Genomic DNA, 14,611 nt, shown 5'->3' on the forward strand with positions numbered 1-14,611 from the left:
CACAGTTCCGTCAAGTGGTGGAAAGAAACCGTGGCATGTTAGCAGCTGCCTTTCTCTGGCAAGCCCTGTAACAAACTGTTGGGTTACAGGGTTTTTCCCCAATGTGTAATTCTGGCCTTTCTTGTCTTTTCTTGATAAGCTTGGACAATTACAGCTATCGCGTTACAGTCAAGTCAGTCTAAGTTTTCTTTAATAATTTTGCACTAGCCTGCGCCTGTTTTCCAAAGAATTATGATGAAAATCAGGTGGAAAAGGCAGAATATTTACCTTACGTTTTCAGTCTGTTTGTTGTATTTTTGGCATTGTGTCAGCAGATAAGATAGGAAAGTATTTTTTTTCTGTACTTTTTAAATTATGGACAGAGAATGTAAAATCTGAAGCAAAACGAATCAATCATACCCCTGAATACTGTTCAAGTAGATGTTAAAGTCTTACATTTGTTTTTATATGTGAATGATATGTTTGTCTGACTGGATTGCTGTGAAATGTTAAGTATGTGTTTATTACTTAAAGAACAAATGTCTGTTTTTTTTAGCAGAGCCAGACTGACCACAGTTTGGTTAGATTCACTGTTGTTTATGCTGTTGAACACACCAGAGGCTCTGTTTGGACTATACTGGAGCGCTGCGTCTCTCACTCTCCTCCTCTTTCACTCCCATCCTCTCCTTCACTTCTTATTCTCCAGTATGTTGTCTTCCCCGTCTCCTCCTGATCCACTAACATCTTGTAAAGCTCGGCCCAACACGCCAGCTATTGTACTGTATTTAACAGCTCTTTAACCCAAAAAAACAAAAGCCTCATGTTGTTTAAGGTGGCTCGAATATATTGCCTACAACCAGCAAAACTCATAAAAGTCCTGTCAGAGTGAGGTGACTGGAGCAACGCTTGTTGCTGTTGGCATTTGCTGGGCATCGACTGAACTTTCTGGAAGTGATGAAACAGCTGAGCGTGTGTCACCAGGCAGGCACCAGACTACACACAGCAGAGTGGAGAGGAGGGCGCAGTGTGCATTTCTTAGTCTCCTGACAGTGATGCATTACATACAATCACCTGCTGTTTTCTACACAAATTCCTTCTCTTTTTTCACACAAAAAGATACACACACAGTTTTTGGAGGCCATGTTTCTCAACATTACAGTGATTAGGGAATCCCAAGCACAGAGGCGGATAGGAAAAGCACTGCCTCACTCTGGGAGTCCTGAGCTGAACGTTCAGTCTAAATGCATATCTGTTGTCTGCTGGCAAAGACAGAAGATTACGAGATTTAACCCAGTGCCCTGCCGAGACACTGTAAAATCCAAGGAGTTAGCTGGTATCTTGTGTGCGTATCTTTTGGCAACAAGTTTAATGAATCAACATTTAATGGATTTTCTCTCTTTCCTCTCATGTAACAACCCTCCCCCCCCCCCCCTCTTCACACCTGTCCCTGAACCCCCCACCTCAGCCTGTGACTGCCACCCTGTGGGCGCAGCAGGCAAGACGTGCAACCAGACCACAGGCCAGTGCCCCTGCAAGGACGGCGTCACCGGCATCACCTGCAACCGTTGTGCCAAGGGTTACCAGCAGAGCCGCTCGCCTGTGGCCCCCTGCATCAGTGAGTGACTCAAACAGACATGCACACACACACACAGCTAACAGTAACTGTATATCACACCAGTAACATACACTGCCTTCAGCCTAGTAATTTTATCAGCATGCCAGTGAGTCAGTGTATAAAACTGCGAAAACTGACAAGCTCCATTGTGAAGAACTAGATGTGAGAAAAGGCATAATACATAGTTACAATATAGTAGTAACCTACAGTAAAGGCAGCACATAGTCAAACCATGGAGATTACGGAACATAATTGAAAGCACACTTCTCTGTAGCCTGAAGCAGTTCTGGCCTTCTGACAGGCATACCCAACCTGATCTCTGCGCTGCGTATATACAGTACATGTGTTCTGTGGGTTTTGCATGGCCACTGAAAATGCAATGATAATTTCATAGAGAATAGCCCAAAACATGTGCGCAAACATGGGCCCAGATGTAAAGTGAAGTTAAACTGAAATGTGATCTCTGTTAAACGGACCTAGAAGAGTTTAAGAGTGTGGTGGAGACGTTTCTCACGGCGACAGTGGTGTTGGTTTTTTGGTGCAAGTCAATAGAGGGCTGGTAGCGTGAGAGTGAAAGACTTGGTTATTCTTGTTCCACTTGCTGTCAGCCGTGTATAGTGTGTGTATGTGTGCTCTGGTTGCTGCAGTTTGCATGTCGACTACATCAAGTTTTTAATTTCCTGTGACAAGCGCGTGTGTGTGTGTGTGTGTGTGTGGGTTATGAAATTTGCCAGTGGCCCAGCACATGCAGGCATGTGTAGTAGAGGGCAACTTTCCACCATACTGTGTACCAGGCTGTACGCTCACCAAGATAACCCTCACCAAAGCAAATCGTGCCGCGCTGCCCGGTGCCGTACTGAGCTCTGCCACACTGTGCCACATGGTGCCATGTTGTTTCTCTCACATACAGCTCCGGAGCAGATGGCGAATGGTAGAGGAGGAGAAAACAACTGTGGTCATGGATGGCAGACCCCACTTATTTGAGTGCCACTGAACCATCCAGTGAGAACAAGAGGAATTGTGTGTGTGCATGCATTTAAGCAATACGCACACTCGGATCCATTACGATTAGAGTTAATAACAACTGCGTGTGTCAATATGGCCTCACGGTGGGCATCTTACCTCTTCTGAGGCTCCTGGACCCCAAGACAGAAAACACAGCCATTAAGCAGCCAATTAGTATGATGGCAGTAACCCTCATCTGAATGTTCCTTTCATCATCTGTCTGTGTTCACAAGATGTGGCCATGAGGGCACACAGACTCAAAGTAGCTTCTAGCAGCTGCTCTTGCCTTGACAAAGCTTAGTGCCCTTGTTTGTTTTTGTTGGCGGGGTGTCCATAATTTCAGAGAGACAACTGCTGCTTTTGCCTCAAAACAGCTTTCCAAGAACTCCCCCTATCCCCCCGCCAACACACTCCCACTCACTTGGTTCAGACCCTCAACCTCCAAATCCAATCAAAAGCAGATCCTCTGGGTGGATGCTAAGCCGGTGTTCCAGTAACTCTGTTTACGGTAAAAGCAGAGGGCCCGTTGTTAGCATTAGCATTTGTATTGGAAAGTTGCATACGATTAGACGAGAAGTCCTGGAGGAATTCCATGAGGCACTTTTTAGTGTAGCCAGCGGGCACAGCGAGGGAGGGTTGCATCTGTCTCATGACAATCCAACCAAAATTGCCCCCTTGCCATCTGTCCATCTGTCTATACATGCTTGCATGGAGATTACACAGCAGTGTTAACCCTGCATCTGTTAGAGGAGGACAACACTAATCTAGTGTAGCCACCTTTCCATTTTAATCAGTGTGCCACAAAGAATTAACTTTGGTCTCAGATGTATCAAGTGTGCCGACTTCTGAATGCACTGACTTCTCCAAACTGGATTAAAGCGTGAATTTGTGGCACATCTACCGAGTTGGACTCAAAACTTAAAGGCCCTGAAACCCTATTTTCTCAATTATCTTCTTAATACAAACAATGGGATTTTACATGAACACAAAATTAAAACCATTTTAGTTACTTTGGGATTTGTGTTTTTGTCTGTATGAAGGGCTTGTTTGAAAAAAGATGACGTTACATACTTTGGGGCACCAATCAAAATGCATCGACATTTGAATATAATCCAATTAAATCTGAGCAGACCACACCCACACAGACCAGACGAAGCAGAAGAGATCAGTTTTTGAGTGTTAAACCCTTAATAAATAATAGGATGTTTTTGTCCAAACTTTATTATTGCTTATTTAGACATGAATATTTAATGTTATCAGTTAAAAAGTTAAGATTTTAATCCAAGTTTTCAGAGGCTTTAAATTTGGTCTTCTGACCTCCACAATTTCTTCCACTTATACTGTCTCTTATACTCCATAACATGGAAAACCACCACATTAGTCCGTGGAATGCATGGTTTATTTGAGCCTGTCTTCCCTCTCACCACCAATAAGTATCCCTGTCAGTCTGTCAGTGTTTATCTAGCATGTCTGTCTGCAGTGCCACATGTGTTTTTATGTGCATAGCTGACATATGTCACAATCCAAACCTACTGTAAGACAACCCTGGTATTTTCTCTCATTGACAAATCTTGCTGTTGGCGAACAGGGAGGCTCTCCCATCTCCTTCATATTTGGCTCTTAATATATTCAGTTTGTATTCAGAACCTTCACATATCCACTCTTCAAAATTATTGTTAAGGCTAGGCTAAAGAACCCACGAGCAGGACTCCCAGACAGGAGGCAGCGAGTAGAGTTGGAATAGGATTTTATTTTCAAGGCGGTAAACTGGGAGGCTGGGGCCAAGGTCTGGGCTGGTAGCTGGGGAACCTGGGGGCTTGGGCTGGGCGTGAGGCTAGGTATAGGGGATGGAGCGGGGAGCCAGGCAGAGGGATGGGCTGTGCACTTGAGGCAGGAGGACTGGAAACAGGGCCAGGGTCAGGCTGAGGTCTTCTACAGGCACAGAGAAACAAGAGTTAGGCAAATGCTGGATACTGACAGAACAGTAACAAGTCAGGCTGGAAGCGTGACTGACTGTATGAACAGAGTCTTCGATCTGGCAGTGAGTAGGAGGTTGCACCCAATGTTTAAGCAGAACTCCTGGCAGCTGTTCGCCCAACTCCCACACACCTGTCTCCACTCCTGCAATTTGGACACAGACACGAGAGAGAGAGAGAGAGAGAGAGAGAGAGAGAGACCCACACTAGGAGTAGGCAGAAGTGGAGGGCATGACAATTATTTTGAATGAATTCAGACATTCTTCTTCTCTTTGACCACACATGTGCACTTAACAGGCACACAGCCAAATCACTTACACCATACTTGAAAGGTAAGGATTTACATTTAACCGTTGAAATAACTTTGTATTTCTTGTGTGTCTTTCAGAAATCCCAGTGGTCAACCCCACAGCTGTGGTGAGCAGCACAGAGGAACCAGCAGGTTAGTGTACACTATTGGCACCTCACCCCTAAGTACCACTGCTTTATGAAAGGAATAAAAACATATTTTTTAACATTTCTGGACTTGAATTTTAAGGTGTGGAATAAATATTAATGGAGGGTGGGTCTCCTTTTTTGAAGTTCTGCAAAAAGAACGAGTGCACTGGGGCCGGCAAAATTTTTCCATTGTCTTAAAAACCTGTGTCCTTGGCACAGTTTCCCCAACCACTAGCCTCAAGTTAGTGGAGCCTTGCTGCGCTCAAAGTATAGCTGTGGCTTAAACCCCAAAGCCAGCCGATAGGCAGCAGAGGTGATTAGTTACAGTTTAGCTGGGAGATATAATGGAAGGGAGAGTTTTGAGGCGTGAAAAGAGTGTTGGCAACTGACTAGGGGGAAATTTGTTCAGTCTCTCCTTCTAACCCTCCAATTTAGGCTTCGGTCAATTACCCTACCCTTATTTTTCATTCTGCAGCTGTTTGATTTGAATGGTGGTGATGATTTGGAAATGTTGATTCATTAGTGGGTTTATACTATATACAGTATCATCACTCAGACTGCAGATCATACCCTCCACTCTGCCACAGATACTTTACTGCACTATTTTCTTTTAAAGTGAAATGTTTTGTCTGAAAGTTCACTGCAAATCAGACTTTTGCCTCTTTGACTTCTTACATTTCAGAGGTTAAATACAGTTTGAGGTATATAAGGTTAAAGATGTCCGTTTATATTGACTGATACTGATTTGACTTCAAGCAAATATAGTCAAGTCTAAACTAGGTCACACAGTCAATAAATGTTGCATAACTATAATTTTAAAAAGTGTTTTATTAAATCTAAAGGTATAAAATGATAAAGTTTTCAAAGGAATAGTTCAACATTTTGGGAAATTCAGTTTCTTGAGAAGATCAATATTCTCATGTCTAAATATATATATGTAGCTACCAGCAGCAGCCGGTTAGCTTAGCACAACGACTGGAAACAGAAATAAGACAAGATATAGTCTTTCACATAACCCCTGTCCAATGGCAAATTGTAATTTTTCCACTTTGTTCTTTGTATTGATTAAACAGACGAGATATAGTAAGTATTGGTGAGTTTCCAGCCTGGATGGCAGAATAAAACGTTTCTGCAAACCACGCATACATTAAATATCTACGTTTCAACACTTGTAATACGTATCATCATATCAACATTTCTAAAGTGAAGTAGCTCACATGAGATCTATATGAGCTGACTTTCTTATTTTGGGAGGAGGGTCGGTGGATGTTCGGTAGGTCGGTAGAAAGTTGGAAATCAGCAGGGAGCACGGTTTTAGACCAACTCGAAACCACTGCCTGCTTCCCGTAATTGACAAAACTCGGTGTTTTTAGGGAGACATCGGGACATTTGCAGCCGATTATTTTAGTTTTTATTTTAATCCAAACCATGATCTTTCCCTAACCCTAACCAAGTGGTTTTTGTGCCTAAACCTAACCAGACCTTGACCACAGTATTGTCACATCATAAAACATCATTATTCAACTGATAATGGCCAACATTAAAACGTAGACATTCAACGTATCCGTGGTTTGCAGAAACGTACAATGCCAACGTTTTATTCTGGTGGTTGGGTTGGACAGAGCTGAACCAAGCTGATTTCCAGTCTTTTTGCTAAGCTCAGCTAACTGGCTGCTGGCTCCAGCTTCATATTTATGTGCAGACAAGAGAATGATCTTCTCATCTCATTCCTGTCATCACTCTCCAACCATTGCTTTAAAGGTAAATACATATTGATTATAATTTTCTCACATTTTTTGGTTTTTCTTTCTCATTTGTTCCTCTCATTCTGTTTCCTCTCTGTCTTCTCATTACTCGGGTCTTTGAGCACTTTTGGAAAAAAAAAAAAAAAAAAATCCAACCCTTTTTTGTGTTTACTACTTCCCTGGGAAAATGTTACGGTGTCTAAGACAAGAGTTGTTAATCGCCAATTCACCACAGACTCTACCAAATACACCAGTCTTTCCCCTACCTTTCTCCTTCCTAAACTACCATAGAACGAGCTTCACCATCAGAAACCTAAAGCCCCAAAATGTTTTTGTGTAAGGGGCGGTGGATGCAATTTGTCCTTGTCATGGCACAGTGAAAGGGGCTCAAGGGAATGAGGGCATCGAGAGCCCCGGAGCCAATTGTGTGTGTTTTCAGTGGGCCGGTCTTCTGGGTCAGTGGGCGATTCACAGGGAGCTTTTTCAGGTGAACAGCCAGCAGAAAGTGGCTCTTCATGGGAAAACACACACTGTCCCCCAGCCAGCGTTTCACCACCGATACCTCCAGGCCAGCCACTGTATACCGCGCACACAAGCACACACATACACATACACATACACACAATGGTAGCAATCTAATCAAATACATGCACATGTCATACAAATGCATGCCTGTCACAGTTGCATGCACACTTACATGATAATGATCTGCACATGAAACCACACGCTCACTTATAATGAAAAAGACCTTTAGCAAGCTACGATTTTCATTTATTTAAAGTCTGTGAATAATGTACAATACACAAATCCACACACACACACACCTCTAGACCCATCCTCATCTACATTTCCACTCATCATTTTATTAACGTCATCTTTTCTCAAGGTTATTGGAAGCTGCTGTCTACTCTCTCTTTCTCTCTTTTTTCTCTCCTCTCTCTGGCTAATAAAATCTCCAGCGCTCTGATATACAGCCAAGCCTCCTGGACATTTTTATGGGCTCCTTGGCCCCCTGTTTCTTCCTCCTCCTGCCCTCCTTCCATTGCTCCATCCATCCATCCCCCCAAAAAATGAACGATGCAACACCCCTACTCTCATGCAACCTAGGAAGCGTAATTTCTCTTTCTCACGACCTTTTTTTTCTAATTGGGACATTTCATGTCCAGTAATTTTATTTGGTTTGCTTTGGAAGTCAATGTGACTGAATGGTTTTCCTTTTGAAGGCAATGAGAGGCCTGACCGCAGATACCAGTCCAGTTAGCATGTGTTTTTTTAGTTTCATGCCCTGACATTCCAAGCGAGCAGCATGGTCAGGTTTTCGTGTCCCCTCAAGATGCCTGACCAGAACCATGTTGGAAATTGGCCTTTGCGGCATTCTCTGTTTTTCAGTCCATCGTTTTCCTAATTTTTTTGTTAACTTTGTGTCCTTCTCTAAAGTTTCATAATTGAGATAAGTGGATCCAAAATTATACAGTTCATAAAATCCAGTGGCATCCAGTCAAGTACAGTAGAGCCTTGCTAATGATCAAAAGTGTCTCTTTCTTTTCTTGTCAAAGCTCCGGTAGCGGCAGTTACCATGGACACGATTTAAAAACACAGCAAGATGCTTTAAATTCTATCAAGAATCTTTGCCATGAGGACTTTCAGCTGTTTTTGATAGCTCATTTAATTATGCTTATCTTCTTTGCTCCCAGTTCCCTCTGCTCTCAGATCATGGAAAACATATTTCATTATGACAGAGAAGCAAAGCTTTTAATATTGAGATGACAAAATAAATATTTCATGATCAGAAGAAAACAAACCATAAGAAATAATTACATGCATGTGCCCCCTTGCCTTTGAATGTTTCTGTATCTAAATTAACTTCAATCTTCAACTTTGTTGGTCCATAAAAAGTGCTGTTCAGTTCCATTTTAAAGATGAAATTATAACTAAATTAAATTATAATTGTTATTGAAGGTTTCAAGTCTTAAATAGAGACTTTCAGGGCTAAATTGTTTCCAGTTTGGAAAAAAATGATTGAAAAAGATGCTTATAGATCCATAGCATGACAACCAAATCAACGCAGCCCCAGATTTAAGATTTAAGACTGGCAACTCAGCCAAGAGGTCTCATTTTAACTGTCACAATCATAATTGTGACACCTCATCACCAGCAGCTCCACCTATGAATGGTCAGTAGAGGTCATCTGTCCAATGTGTGGTCTCAGTCGTCACGCTGGCAGCCAAGGCCTACTCACATCCATCCAACCATGACCTGCTTCCACTACGCTCTGTCTTTTCTCAAGAACCCAGAAAACATGTCAAACTGAACACTTTTTACTCCTCTGGTATGTTTCACTTGCCTCCCAGCACCGGCTGTTGCAGGGGTTTGATGTGTGATTTGTCAGAAGTTGTATTTTCGCACACAAAAGCCGAACCAAGCCCAACATTATCCAACCTGCTCCGGTTTCCCTTTGAGTCTTTGCCATTGTCAGTGAATATATATTGTTGTGTGGGAAAGTGTGAGTGTGAGTGTACTTGCCACAAAGTTATGAAACAGCATAAGTACAAATCTAGCTTATAAAAGTAGACAGTCTTAATACATACATATCAATGTGTCAATATAGAAAAACTTTGCCTCATGTGTAGAAACAAGCACATAGTGATTCATGTGTTTATGCTTTCGAGTGTGTTCATTGGTGGTTTCACAGTACATAACAGTTTACAATGCTTTGTCACACTAACTTTCCATGACAGATGTGCTGGTCTCTGTTGAAGTGCTACAAAAGCACCACATAATGCACTATAAAATGGTGTGAAAATAGTCCTAAAATGCAACCTTACAATAACAATTCAAATTTCAAGTGTGTAAGTGTCCCATTATGTGTGTAATTTGAGTGCTGTGTAATTACAGCTTATATTACAGGATTGAATGTTGGTTGTCTTTGTTTTTGTAGATTGTGAGTCCTACTGCAAACCAGTGAAAGGCAACCTGAAGATCAATATGAAAAAATATTGCAAGAAGGATTATGGTAAGAGAGTAAAATTAATATGCACCATTATTAATAAATGTAGTGTTGGAGGAAGTGACCTGAGTGTTATTTTTTGTGAATGTGTCCCCAGCGGTCCAAGTGAACGTGCTGGACATGGAGACGGTGGGGGACTGGGCCAAGTTTTCGGTCAGTGTGGTGTCCGTGTACAAGAGTCGCGGTGAGCCCTTGAAGCGCGGCGACAACATCCTGTGGGTGCACATGAAGGACCTAGCCTGCAAATGTCCCAAGATCCAGATGAGCAAGCGCTTCCTGGTGATGGGCGGCAGCGACGGGGGAACAGGCACAGGGACGGGACCAGCGGTCGGGCCCGGGCCTGGAGCCACCAATCCGGGAGCAGAACGCATGGGCCTGGTGGCTGATAAGAACAGCCTGGTGATCCAGTGGAGGGACGTTTGGACGAGACGCCTGAGGAAGTTCCAGCGCAAAGAGAAGAAGGGGAAGTGCAGCAAAGCGTGATGGTAAAGCAGCGTCAGTCCCTACCTCTCCCTTCATGGCCCACCTTCATGAACCCTGACCCGGTGATCCCCTTCTCCTCTCCCTGAATCCTATGTCTTCCCCCACCACGGGAACACTGCACATTACAAAGACTGCATGTACCCTACCTGTTTTAAGGACCACGTTTTGTGTATATTGTATAATTATTTTCCTTTTTATTTTTCAAGTTGTGTCTTTGTAATGTCACTTGTCTTTTTTGTCCAACTGGTTTGCCTTAAAAAGGGACCATTAAAAAGGGTATGAAGTGTAGACAAAAGCAGACGCCATTCCCTCCCTCGACAACGACAGCGGAAATGTCCACCTTTCCCCCAACTATGACCCCCAGCCTCCTCCTCCTCCTCCTCCTTTCAAGACTGACTGTCTCCTGCCACTGTGTTTCAGTACTCACATATAAGACTACCAATGCTCACACTTCACATTCTTCTCTGAGGATTTTATTCAACAGCAACAACCTGTCTAAAGACAAGCTGCACACCCTCAGCCTGGGTGCCTCATGTTTCATTGTCGAAACAAACTCAACTCGGATCAGCACGAGCTGGACCACCTGACAACCTTTCAACATTTGCTGTTAAAATGTTCACAAAAATGGGCCTACTTGCTCCAGGTCTCTGCAGTAACTTCTACGGATCACAATCCGTTGTAACTATAAACACTCTTGTCCCAAGAGGAACCAAGGGCTCCCTTTGTTGGGACATTTTCCACAGCAAACCTCAGTCTCACCAACACTGCTGCTGCCACCAGACAGCCCCAACAGAATAAACTGCTCATGTAGGCTCTTAAATCTACAAGTATTTGATGCCACTGGTCATAATAGAGTTTATATTCTTAGCGGGGTGTTATCTCATCAATCCATATCCCAGCCATATCCTTGACGTATATTTTTTGTTTCATTTTAAGCAGAACAAGCCCTGTTGGCATGTGTGAGTCACATTCCAGGCCTCCAGGGCTGTGCCTCTTCACCCAGCAGTCCCTCTCATGAGTGGTTTATAAAGTCATGCATCACCATCATGACTCATTGCTTGTCACTTTTTCTGGAGGAAAGATTAAGCAGTGTGGACAAATGGTTGGAATTTCAGGACAATACCAATATTTCCAAGAATACTTGGGATAATGTCTTCCGCTGGGTAGTGGCCTTCCAGATGTTGCTGTGTGGCCAATGTCATTACTCTGTCTTTAAATATCTGAACTTTTTTTTCTGATGTGTCCAGTGACTGGCAGGCTTTTGTTTGCCGAAATAAGAGATTGAAACGAGAGTTCCTTTTCATGCAGTAAACAGAAAACAAAGTCGGATAAACAACATAGTTGTGTTTTTCTCTAGCATATTTTGACAAAATGAATGAGGCTGGAAAGTTTTTAGTGCTCACTGATTGTATTATGACATGAGCGTATCATATTTCATTCCTCATGTGTTTTGTTATGTTTGCATGTTTGTGGTTTTTGCTGGTCCATCAAAACCTTACAGTGAGCAGAGCAAGAACTAAACCAATATGAGCATCAAGATCCAAAGGAAAACTTACCAAGTCATCTCCCCCTACTTGCCTACCCAAATACAGTCCCTGTCATCCTTTGCCAAATAAGCATAGTCAGTTTTTAAATTCAATTAAGAGACTATGGCAGTCAGGACCAACGAAAACCACAGAGAGACCCGTCTGGTTGCTCTCAAGCTTTTTATCTGCCGTTTGCTGTTATTTCATTTTGTAAAGCACATTACAATTTATTTAAATAGAGTACAAGATAAACATACAGTTTTGAGGGGCACATCAAGCTAGTGTAGCAGTGAGTGTGCCGACAGGCATGTCATGCTAGCTAGTGGTTACGCTCCTCTGGCTGCGGCGGTATGTTTGGTTTGTCATTCCTCCAAAAGTGTCTCTCCTCCGCTCTCTTCTGTGTGTCAACCACCACCCTCCCCAAACTCCCTTTTTAACCCATTTTGCATGTTATGTATTCAGTGTCTTAGTTAAGTGACAGCACAGAACGAGGCTGCCAAAACTCCTCAGTGGTGTACTGTACTGCACTGTAGTTCTTGTTTTCACTTCTTCCAAGAATGTATGTCAAACTGTGAAGAACACACTCACACAGGTGTATGGTCTGATTGTAAGTGTTTATGAAACTATATGTCACCAAGCTTAAGAATGTGGACGGCATGACGGTTGATGCTATTATGAACTATGAACAGGGTTAGATGTTCAAATGATTGTGGATCTTCACGCTCATCCGTCTGTGTAATAATGAGATTTTAATTGTCCGATCCAAAAACGTTCCATAACCAAAATTAACTTTCACCCACCATGATTTCTGGTGTGTGTCAAAAAAAAAAAAAAGCAAAGAAGGACAAATAAAGCATTGAAGGCTTTACAGCACTATACCCTGGGCACAATCCCTACAGATGGAATTTCACAAAAATGCAGAACCAAACAGTCAATTATTTGTGTGTTGGCTGTCCGCAGCGGCCTGTCAGACAGGTGGTGTTACAGTAGCACCAGTCTCCTCGCCCTGGTATGTGAGTATGGCGTGACACATTGTGATGGATGGTCAAATTACGTGCCTGTGAAGCCTCTCTGGTGCCGAGCTCCTTAAGCACCCAACACAGTCATGGAGGAACAGCAGTGTCCCTGCCGTCCTCTCAGTCTGCTCTGAATCTGGACTTTATTTCACATCGAATCACACAAAATCCTTCTTTACTTACTATTGGCTCTCCATTTTCCCTTTCTTAAGTGCCCACCCTGAATGTTAAAATAAAGATAAGAAATAAGAGTGTGCCAGATGTTGTCAGGGGTTGGGAACTTAGTCTCTCGTGAAAGCTATTTAGTGAGCCTCATAGGGAGAGCCGTCCTGTTGTTTTACGTTAACAAGCCCAGCAGCTTGGCAGTGGAACTGAGGCCATAACTGCTTTGCTTTGTTTCCCCCCTTTGCAGCATTTATAGCATTCACAGGTGTGTGTGTGAGTGAGTGTGTGTGTGTGTGTGTGTGTGTGTCCAATTAACCTACCCGAGTAAACAAGTGATACGCACATGAACTGAAAGTGCAGAGAGGTGAGAGAGCTCTCGTATGAAGGGCAGACTTTTCGGGGGGGACAAAGCTTCTCAGTTTTGCCACTGTTTAATGTTTGTGTAGAGGAGTCTGAACAGCCTATGATGAAGGATTATCACTTTACATTTTCCTGGTCTGATTCCCTTTTCTTTCTGTTTCACTTCCATCTACGCATTTGCCTCGTTTAATAAGTCTTGACACATTTTTAATGTTGTAAATATGTACTGAACTGCCTCTGCCATTTATGTTGTCTTTTGTAAAGCGTCACTTGCCCTGGGATGACTCACGTTGTATGGATGTACAAACCAGATGATGTTATATGGATGTAGAAACCAGAAACATATGCTTTTGTGATCATGACCAGAAGATGTGGTTCAGATATTACACAGAATGTATTCCTTTCGGATTTTATGTTGTTTCCAGACAACAAATGCTCAATTGTTAATGACTTTGAGGAGAATTGAGTAAAAATGTGACACGGGCTGATCGGACCCTCTGCTTTTCCCCACAAAGGTACAGACAGGAACTGACATAACAACCCACCACTTTCCGTTATATTAATGTCCTGGGAATAATGGGTCACTCACAAAAAAATTGTCCACCTACCCTTCATTGGGAACAAAGGGATTCATCCCTCAGTTCAGCCCTGCTTTTCACTTCTGTTATATCAAAGTCTTCCTTGTACATTTTCCTTTGAGGCAATGAACCACTGACTTTTTAATCTAAATGGTAAAAAAATAAATTATTAGTTAATGAGCTGTGTGTTGTGTTGATCATCTGTCTCTTTAATAGCAGTCATTAGCCCAAGCTCCGGAAATGATATCAAATTGATATGTGTGTGTTTCCCATTGGAAAGTATGCTCACATAGAATGGGCACTGCTCTGGTGTGTTTCCACTCACAGGGGATAGGCTGGGGTTTGAAAGGGGAGAGTACCAAGCAGAGCGGCTCCCCTCCTCTATGAACAGAACAAGACCTAAAGCTCTGTCAATAAACACTGAGGCACACACACACAAATGTGTACCTCACCTCTGAGGAAACCCAACTCCCGATTCATAGTCTGGTCCAAAGCAGGAAACTCCTTACTCTCTTTCTCTTTTTCCCTCTCCCCCCTCTCTCGCACCTACAGTCTCCTCTCTCTTCGTCTCCCCACCCTCTAACTAAACAGCCCAGCTCCATCCATCCTCCTAAAGGTAAATTACAGGAAAGCGACCATTTATCATCACTCTCCCTAGGCATGGCGATCAAGGCTTTGAGAATAGAGGTTGCTGAGATTGTCTGAACACATACACACA

General features: G+C 42.9%; 1 protein-coding gene across 2 annotated transcripts in view; it reads left to right on the top strand.

The window, feature by feature from the left end:
- ntn2 (netrin 2) overlaps window positions 1-14,073 on the top strand; it is a 46,432-nt gene extending 32,359 nt beyond the window's left edge. For both annotated transcript variants that reach the window (XM_067576097.1, XM_067576096.1), the window contains exons 4-7: window positions 1,445-1,594; window positions 4,964-5,017; window positions 9,697-9,771; window positions 9,863-14,073. In XM_067576097.1, coding sequence (XP_067432198.1) covers window positions 1,445-1,594; window positions 4,964-5,017; window positions 9,697-9,771; window positions 9,863-10,248 — 665 coding nt within the window. In that variant the 3' untranslated portion in view covers window positions 10,249-14,073. The remainder of the gene's footprint in view (window positions 1-1,444; window positions 1,595-4,963; window positions 5,018-9,696; window positions 9,772-9,862) is intronic.
- The last annotated feature ends 538 nt before the right edge of the window (window positions 14,074-14,611 follow it).

Source organism: Thunnus thynnus, chromosome 20, assembly GCF_963924715.1.
Source record: "Thunnus thynnus chromosome 20, fThuThy2.1, whole genome shotgun sequence".
NCBI classification, from domain to species: domain Eukaryota; kingdom Metazoa; phylum Chordata; class Actinopteri; order Scombriformes; family Scombridae; genus Thunnus; species Thunnus thynnus.